Genomic DNA, 10,233 nt, shown 5'->3' on the forward strand with positions numbered 1-10,233 from the left:
TTGATCAGGTAAACAAGTTCAGGACTTTTTATTTTCTTATCGAGCGCCATAAACAAATTTGCAAGCATATGCTGTTAATGCGCATAGTCTTACCTTTGACCTTTGGAGTGTAAATGACTATCATGTGCTTCAAAATTATTGCAAATTCAGCCCCAGCAGCAGCTCTCAGCCATAAACGTCATGCACGCTTGATCTGTAACTAGGACGCGTTTATAAAATTGAGCTCTTTAAATCTGAAGTGCAACTATCATTGTGCTAGTGCAATATTTACTTCACTTAGTTCTAAAAGATGAGATTGCAGGACACTTGCCACCCGAATGTGAAGCACAGGCACTGTAAACTTGAACTTCTCAACGACGTTCAGGCAGTTCACGTTTTCACCCTGGCATCAAGGCTCCAACTTAGACTTAAAGCCCCTGACTCAAAAATATCACGTAAACAACTATACTCAGTCGATTGCTTGATTTTGATGTGTGCCTGACTGACGATTAAGCTGCTATTTAATCTTACAATTTTCCAGATGACAGATCTGTGCTGACACGCTCCCTAAGATAATCAACTGACTGCAGACAAAAGGGAAATCGCCTTAATAAAGACGTCACCATTAATTTTGCACGGCCCCCGTCTTTCGCTCTGGCAAATCAGCAGATGACTACATCATGTTGGTGGGTGTTTAACTCTAAAAGCAGTGAATGGACACTGAGCGATTGCAGTCAAATCTATAATTGTACGCCCCTCGGCTCCCAGGCTGTCAGCTTTAAATAGCGTTTGTGGCATTCACTGGGATGCTGTTGCTGCTCTTCCGTTTTACCAAACTTTCTTTCAGGGGTTTTGTCACTTTGGTACCACCTGCTGTTTCATCCATGTACTTGCGGAAACAGTAGACCCCGTACAGCCTGAACTTTTTGTCAGGGAAGCCCAAGTGTCGGACCCCTGGGTGGGAGCCTCCGCAACGAGAGCGAGGGTTGACGATGGGGTACCGAATGCTGCCGTCTTCCAGCCACCCTGCTTCGCAGCGGTCCAGCAGCTGGAACTTCCATGCTGCGTAGAGCTGACCCACTTTGGCCACAGCCGATCCATCTCGAATGCAGGCCTTCACAGCCTCGGCGTAGTTCACTTTCTTGAAGCGTTTGAGGAAGTACACTTTGCCTAAAGGTACATTAAGAAATGGAGAGGTTGTGTAAACGTGTGAAAATGTGGATGAAACACAATCCATGTATTAAAGAGGCAAAACGTGAATAAATCATACCGATTAAAATGAGATTAGTTGAGCCTGGGGACAGATTTTGTTCCCCTATGCCTGGTTTTGTTTAGAGATTTGAACACAGTGAGTTGCCAGTAGATTAATAATTACCTGTTTACATTTTGCCCTGTAAACAAGTTGCACCATATCTTATTTGGATTTTACGTGACAAAAAAAAAGCATAAAGCAGCAAATAAGTGGAATATTTTAAAACTATAACATTGGGAAGTGAGATAACCCCAAATAAAACTTAGAGCAGCCAATTGGTCTCAGAAGTCGCCTAACCATCAACTGAAAATGGCCACCGTGACAGGGTGGTGCCAGCAAAAAATAAATAAAATAAAAAAGAGACTTTTAAAATGAAATTACAGAAAAAAAAATTCTTCAAAAATAAAACCCCAAATCTGACCATAAAGATCACGTCAGCAGCCTCAGCTTCACTCGTGGCTCAGCTATGGATTTTCTGCTTGTTTATGTGACTGCTGACTATTAGTGTGGCAGAATATTGTCTCATATTTCCCCAGGGGACTTTCAGTAAAACGCCTTCCAGCTGGACTGAGATACAGTATCTGACTGGGCCACCGCTGAAACCTCCTGCCTGCAACAGACTGTCCGCAGTAATTAACACACATGGGAAGCAATGAGCGGTTATGTCAGCTTCCTGTCAAATCAGCTTTTTCTGTCTGAGGAAAAACATGGATGCTCCTTCTGAACGCCAATTATGAAGCCTATAAGAAACTTTTATCTTAGTTTGAACTTTTTTTTTTTAATGAATGTTTTCAATCCTCAATATAGGTCAAAACATATAATCATGAATTCATGTTTCTTTTTTTCAGAGCAGAAATTATGTTTTTAAAACTGTTAAAGTTAAACATTTTAGGAAGCACAAATGATAATTTCCCCTTTAAGCTTTTTCACGATTTGTCATGTTGTAGCAACAGACTTCAATGTATTTTATGGAAATTGTGTGTGATGGATCAGTTCCAAGCAGTGCATTGTTGTGCATTTTGCCGAATAAAAATCTAAGACGTGTGTCATGCATTTTTACTCAACAACAACTCTTTTTGAAGAACATTTGGATAATATGAGTTCCAGTAACATTTAATTTCCCTTTGGGAGTAATAAAATATTTTTAAACTGAATTTGAATTTCCTATATTTTAGAAACAACTGTGATTACAGCTGCACCAATTCGGAACATGTTTCTACCAGCTGTGAACTTTTAGAGGTCCAAATGTTATTTTTGTTCCTTTACAAACTCAGCCATAAACTGCCACCAGTTTCCCTGTTTAGACCAAAAAAAGTGTCATGATCTGTGTTTTTCTGTGTATTTATTTCGAGTTTCTGTGTCCTTGAGTCTCTTCCTTGTCCTGTCCTCCCCTTGATTGTTCCCTGGTGTGTCTCGTTTCCTTGATTACCCTCTGTGTATTTAACTCCACCTGTGTTCCTTGTTCCTCGTCGGGTCCTTGTCTAATGTGCGCTCAGTCCTTCTTGTTGTCCATTCGTTTAATCAGTTGCTACCGGCGTTGAGCCCTGGCTTCCGCTCAGTCGTGCTGCCTGATTTTGTGGATTATGTTGGACTATTTTCATCATTAAAATATCATTTTCCTGCTATACCTGGTTCCATCGCGTCTGCCTCACCACCTCACACCACCAACTCATGATGGAAACTATCCAAGGAGTATGATGTGATCAACACAATCTTTCACGAGCTCTTCATTTTTTCTCTGATTAATGCCCTCCTTTCCCAGTTTGGGTAGAAAACAATGTCTTGGTAGGTCTGGAGCTGCCATACTCTTTCTATTTTCAAATGACAAACTATGCCCTAAAGGATGTTAAAAGCTTAGGATAAATGTTTTATTGCCCTCCCTTCATTTCCAGCACTACTATCTCTAATCTACTCTGTCCCCCTACTCTGTTGCTTGGTTTTCATAATGCTCTTGTTGATCAATGTTCTCTAACAAACCTCTGAGATCTTTACGACTCAGCTTAGGCAAACTGAACGGCATGATCGATTACCTTGCTGTGTCAGTGGTAGATTTGCTTTATAAAAGGGGGAAAATAGAATATTCATCCTGATCCAGTTGACTTTATAAAATAAAAGGCAGTGCAGGCTGTATGTCAAGGACAGAGAGCAAAAATCCAAAAATGGGTTGGGAGAACCTTTTTAGAGCCCCTGTGAGTATCTCAGTAGGTGTGTGAAAGGGGGCACAGATGTGGAGGTCGAGGTTATCTGTAATTAAGTTGTGGAGAAAGGACGACGGAGGGGTTACATCCAAAACAATCTGGGAGCAGTACCCCAAGGCTGCTGACATGGATAAAACCACAGCAGTCCGGGGGCAAATATGGACAGGAGACACATTGTGAACCACACAATGGTCAAGGAGAAAAACCCAGGAGACCCACAGAGGTCAATACCATTCCCACTACACTCTCATCATGTAGGAATGGTTTTAATCCTTTAGAAAGGCACTGTATGCTTAATCCATACCAAAAAAAAAAAAATTAAGTTGGATTCATAATTTTAAAATTAAAAATTGTATTTGTTTACCTGTTCCACGCTAAGATACGTCTGGTTGTCTGGTTCACTCGACATCTTAAAGCTTTTCATAATCCAGATCATAACTAATGCCTTTTAACAAACATAATGACTTGCATCTAACTCTGCAAGAATATAATTTCATCGTCTAAATGAAGATTACAGTAAAATATGCTTAAATATTTTCTGTATCTCCACAAAGCAAGCAACAATCAAATTTCTTGTCAGACATTTGTCACGTTTAAACACCCCCATGGGAGTGTGCATGCCTTTGACTGAGCAAACATGAACCCAGTGTTTGGCTGTTCAAACTCTGTTTGGGTGTATGAACCTGAAAGGACCGTGCTCAGACTCGGTTTGGGTATGTGATGTAAATTAAAGCTCTGGGAGATGAAAGGCAACGATTTGCACACAGAGGACACCGTGTCCCTTACAGGACTGAGTACTCATAGTCTGATTTAAATCTAGCAGCCTCAGGCGTCCAAGATCACAGTCGGAGATCAAATCAAAATAAGCCTCAGTTCCCCCATCATCAAACCGCACTTCTTCTTTACAGTGACGCTTTTACAATGCCGTTTCTGACAAAGCGTTGTTCTCCCTCAGTCAAGCGTAGCCACAGATACCAGTTCTGGCAACCACACTGAAACTGTGTGATCAAACCGTTGGGCTGCCAAGTGTAAAGGCGTGTGCACGCATCTGTAGTTTCTCACTGTTTCATCTCACCATTTAGCTTAGAAGTGAAGCAGAAGGCGTCATAGCGCTCATCCTCCTTGTGCCTGTAGCCGTAGTTGCGAACACCAGCCGGGTTGTCCTTGCGGCCACACTGGTCTCTGGGACTGGAGATGGGATACTGGACTGAGCCGTCCTCCAGCCATCCAGCATTACACCAGTCCAGTCCTTCCAACCAGGCCTGTTGAGGAGCACAATGTGGGCCAGTGGGCCAAAGTGAAGGATTAAAGACATTAGAACCAATAGAGGGGATAGAATTGATTGCCTCTGTCATAACTCCATTACTCTTACACTTAAATGCCTGAGGCTTTTTTGGAGTCAGTGGGAGAACCTGCAGGAAACTTTCTCACATGACTCAGACTTTCTACAGCTGTAAAAAACTGCCAAACACTGTTGTACCTTTAGACAATTAGATCTGAAGGAACAACTTCAAGGAGACAATTCGCTGATTTTAGGATCTAGTTTATTTTTCTCCACATCAATGTGATGGTTACATCTGACTGACCCTGGTGACAAAGTTCAATGTAGACATAAAACTTGAGTTTCACCTTTCTTTCTTTGTTGACCCTGTAGTTGAACTAGAAGCCCTAATTTTGCATATTGCCATCATTTAGTGTTGTTTTGCTGTCACTTTTTAAAATTGAGTGGTGGGAGGTTAAATTCTGCAGATAAATGTTGTCCAGGTGTACAGGGTTAAAACAAGGCTGTATTTCATTTGATACACATTGCAAATTGAATGTGAATTCACCATTTTCCAGGTCTAGATGGGTTTGCGGAGAAAAAAAAGAAAATAAAAACATTTATATTTCCAGACTTTATTCCCTATACCTTTATCGAAATGCTGTCCTTCCTTCCTTGCAATTTCAAGACATAAGATTTAAACAGACCAAAGCCTTGTATGGCAGACCTGTAATCCTTGCAAGGTAAAAAAGAGACATTAACACAACAGACGCTACAGGTAGCTATGCGTAAGCTCTGACACCGAAGATGGTTTTTGCTTTAGATGTTAATCCATTTCCTCAGCATATAGAGGAAATGGATTTCCATTTCCCAATACAAACTCCACAGCAACACCGGCAGAACCTGCAAGGTGCAGTGGGCACCACACTTTGCTACTTGTTGTAAGATTGCCGTAGTGGGATGATTGGTGTGCACAAGGAAGCACCATGTAGTGTCAGTCAAATATCTCACTGCATCCTTCAGTGATAGACATAATGTACGTCTCTCACACAAGACTGTGACAAATTTATCCTCTCACTTGACACTTTCATGGAAGAGTTTCTGAATAAAAATAAGAGAAAAAACAGAAAAGGCCAAAAGTTTTAGTCCAATATTGAGCCAAAGATAACATGAACATGGAAGGACGGTCCCAATGTGCAGGGTTTTGTCAGGCGACAAGATGAAGGCTGATCTGACCAGCTTGTATCAAGAACAGAACACTCAAGTTGGCCATCATCTCTGCTCCAGAGCACACATGAGTGACAAAGATGTGCTTTTTAAGGATAAAATCCCAAAGAAAGCACTGCATGTTTGATCTACCAGGCTGTCCAGACATCACAGCAAACCCCGCCAGATGCGGGGAAGACTTCCTCATATACATGTCTTCCTGTTCTTCATGAACGCATGTAAAATGCTAAGTAAAGAGCATGGGGGTTGCCATCTTTTCATGTCAGACTACTCTGGAAATGTCTGGCTGAAAATGTGTACAAACAAAGGCAGAAATACATTCCATCAGTTCTCTTTTGATGGAAGTTATGCCGACTTTTCCTGTAGCTTTTTAGTCTTAGCTCTCAATTAGTTTGTGCTTACTTGTTTTACATTTATATTTTACTGTGAATAACTACCCCCCTAAATGCTATGCACATGTTAACTATCTAGAAACTGTGGTTATTTTTCTTCAGGCATTTGTTAGACATTGGCGATCTACTGCAGACACATTAGGTTTGAAAACAGCCCTGGGAGTCAATGTTCAAACCTAGGTGTGAGGAGAGGTTAACTAATTTTGCTCTCCTCAACAGGATGAAATTACAAGGAAAGGACAGCATTTCAATAAAGGGATAGGGAATAAAGTCTGCAAAATCAGTTAGATCCCCTGCAGAATGGCTTCCAGAGGGATTTAAATGGACTGTATTACATATTTTCCAGGCATATGGTGCCATTTTATAGCACAACGGATTAACTTTGTTATTATAAAACATCTGTAGTGGAAGAGTCTTGCTTTAGGTTATTGATAAGCCAAGATCCTGATGAATGACAACCATTGGGTAGAATCAACAATAGCCACCCAGATCTTAGGAAGATTTAAACATTCTTATCCTCATTAGCTGCAACATAAAGTTTCTAAAAATCCAGTTTTACTCCCTAAAAACATCCAGCTAAATTCCATACCATCCCAATCAAAACTCATTCCCAAAACAGAACAAACACCACAGTTTGAACTCACTTTGTGCAGCTGAGAATGAGAGGCCAGAATGGCGTCCTGATGTTTGCAGGCATCCTCTGCCTCGTGGTAGTTCAGCTTGTAGCGCCCGTCGCGGGGGTAGTAGGGAAAGACCACTCCTGCAGGCGACCCAAACAGAAATGGTGTTGGAGTGAAAGGCTGCCAAGATTATGAATCTTCATTAGCTGAAAATGTTTATAGATGGAAAAATGTCAGCAGGAGGCGGAACCGATTCCTGACCTTCTAAGTCAAGGTTGACGAATCCCGTATCATCCTCCATGTCATTAGTGACCTCACACTCGTAGCGCCCATAGTCCTCCAGGGTGACATTTTGGATGATCACTGAGGCATCACCTGGTCCTGCCCGCTCCAGAAACACACGTCCCCGGTATGAGCCAAACACACGCTGCTGCCTGGGGGAAGCAGCAAGATCAACGAGTGCAATATTCCAGCTCTTTCAGAGTGAACTCTGCTTGGCATTTATTGCTGCTTGAAAAAAATGTGTCAGGAGTCACAATCATCTCGTTAAATCCTACGTCATCACTTGATGCTGTTTGAAGATTAAAAGCTTTTCTAACAGCAAAAAATACATGGAAATTTAGAAAGAAGGACGCTGAATTTACTTTCCGAGTGCAACAAAGACGTCCTCGAACTGCAGGGCGTCTGTCACTTTGGTCCATTTGATCCGGATGCGAGCGGGATCTGTGTTCTCCGGCTCATGACGAAATCTGCAGGGCAGCGTGATGGAGCCACCCCGATGTGTCACCACCTTACCCGGGGCTGTCTGCACAATCACAGCTCCAGTCTCATCCTCTGGGGGAAGGAAGAGGACGAAGCTCACCGTAAACAAACAGCATTTTAAATGAAACACTTGCATTTATGTAGTAAAATCTCATAGATTCTTTTAGGCTTTTTGACACAGAACTGCTATGTGAAGCTTTCTGATCATCAGTTCAAATGACACTTTTATGCACATCACTCACATTTCAAAAGTATATTTGTGGGCCATCATGTCATTTTTTTCCCCAAGGTTCAATTCTTGCTAACAGGGCCTGGCTTTACAATGAGTTCTTGTTTGAGACCAGCTTAGGATTGGTAAATAAACCCATTTCAGCAACACTGGTGAGGTACCATTAGAGCTGCACAATATGTCACGGACATATCCCCATCGCAATATCACTGTATTCAAAATTCATATCACAAAGAACTGTTTGGAGTGCAATAATTGTTACCATTACAAGTGTTGCGAACTTGTATTTTTCATGCTAATGTAATATTTAGTCCCATGACAGCAGATGCTCATCCTGGACACACATGACATTGCCTAAAATACCGAAGGCCACAGAAGATCACAGTTGCCTAAACTCTTACACAACATGACTCACCAAAACGGTCCAGTGACTGTACATTGAACCTAATAGCAGGCAAGTATAATTATTTCTTTTGGCAGATGTTGACTTGACTTGTGGCATAAACATATAAATGTTTAATTCAGAGCTGCAAAAGGCTTTTTGCTACATGACACCCAGATAACGGCACCTACAATTATCCATGCCATAATAGCAATTAGACCCGTCCCTGCTTGTTGTTCTTCTCAAACTTGTGAGTCTGCCATGAAAGTGTCAACGACTGTTTTGAACATAAAAAAGCTCAATCTTTTTTTGATTAGATCATAAGAAAATTTTGTGTTGCTTTGCTTTGTCTTTATGGTTAGCTAATATATTATGCTTCAAAAATGAGAAGTTTGAAACATCTTCAAGGGATAAAAGCATAACTAAGTCGACTTTGTGCAGAAGTTGTTGAACCTGAACAGGCCTTTTGGAAATGTAAAAGTTTTTACAAAATGTTCCAGGCATTCTCCAATGTTAATTGAGCGCGTATCAGACTCAAATCAGACTTGCTGCTGTTAGACACGTGGAGGTATCATTACCGAGCACGTGCACCACTCGTCTCCTGGATTCCATCAGATCCTCGGGCAGAGACGACACAGAGAGGGCAGAAGTCAGGATGAAGATTACAAAGGACATTTCACCAAAGATCTGAAGCTGACGTTGCTTTGAGGACTGCAAAAGGAGAGCACATTAAAAATCAGCATCACAGCCTTACCTAAGAAGGAAAAACCCTTAAGTAGACCTAAAAAGAGTTAAGCTGCGGGATATGTCACAGAAGCATTTATTAAAGATATAAATTGTCTCAAAAACATAGTCTGTGGTTGAACCTTTGCATTAATGCTGAAACTCTTTGAAAGATTTAAAAAAGAACTGCCTGTATGGGTACAGAGGAAAAAGTAAGGCAGCAGACAGCAGATTACTCTGGCCTTCTCAAGGTACGGGATTAGAGGATTAGTTGTTTTAACTGTGTTTGATTTTAAACAGAGCTTTGTTTAAAAAAAAAAAAAAAAGAAGAAGAAGACAAGAATTTTACCCTGCTACCTTTTATAACAAATGCCAGGGAGAACTGGAAATCTCTAAAATGTTGGGGCATAAAAACAACTCGTCCCTTTAATTTCCAATTAGAAAACAAATGATCAACGGGGGAACTGGCATCTGCACCAACACATATGAACAACATGACTGCTTTGCAGTAAGCTTCTATTAGTTAAACAGGTGCTTTCAGCTCATTTTACTAAAATGCTCACTAACTGTCATTGCTTTGGATGCACAGAGCTCTGCAGTTGCAGACAAGTGTACAGCTTGACTCAGCACATAAAGCTAGTAAAGGTGCTGCATCATATTAAACTATTAATTCTTGCATGGGAGAGAGGGGCATTCTGCGAAACACAACTGAGAACACACGCTCAGGTCCATTGTTTGGTTTCTCATGCAGGTCCTGAGGGGATAAATTCATCACCACAACAAAAGCAGTGCCAAGTGGGTCCAGTGCAACTGACTGTTTTTCTCCTTTACTGAAGCGCTGCTGCGGCATATGAAGACTTAACATGACCTGAGGCCTCAGTGGCAAATGTGCTAAATTTGCCATTTTGCATGCACCTTGCACATTGCAAACAACCCTGCAGCATCATTCCTCTTGAGGTTATTCCAGAGATCATCCTAGCAGTTGTACAGTCATGCAGTGTGCAGAGCTGCAGAGCTCAGCCATACTTACAGAGTACAGAAGTCATTTTCAACTTACCATGGCTGTCAACCCGATTTAAAGCAGATGTTCTGTCGCTTAAGTCCTCATTCGGGTTAAATGTTGTTCTGCTGCTGCAGCACTCGCCTCTCTCCCTCCCTCCATCGCTGCTCCCTCACACTGCAGGGGAACCACCAGCGTTTGTGGGTCC

The 10,233-nt window shown here is 41.6% G+C and overlaps 1 protein-coding gene across 1 annotated transcript; it reads right to left on the reverse strand.

The window, feature by feature from the left end:
* Positions 1-10,233, reverse strand: hapln4 (hyaluronan and proteoglycan link protein 4). Its single transcript, XM_032573075.1, has 7 exons — positions 10,083-10,233; positions 8,881-9,013; positions 7,574-7,763; positions 7,191-7,363; positions 6,954-7,069; positions 4,505-4,691; positions 1-1,149 (listed from the first exon to the last, which is right to left on the reverse strand). Exons 1-7 carry the CDS (start codon positions 10,083-10,085, stop codon positions 758-760), a joined length of 1,194 nt encoding a protein of 397 aa, XP_032428966.1. The 5' UTR covers positions 10,086-10,233; the 3' UTR covers positions 1-757.

Source organism: Xiphophorus hellerii, chromosome 9 (assembly GCF_003331165.1).
Source record: "Xiphophorus hellerii strain 12219 chromosome 9, Xiphophorus_hellerii-4.1, whole genome shotgun sequence".
NCBI lineage: Eukaryota > Metazoa > Chordata > Actinopteri > Cyprinodontiformes > Poeciliidae > Xiphophorus > Xiphophorus hellerii.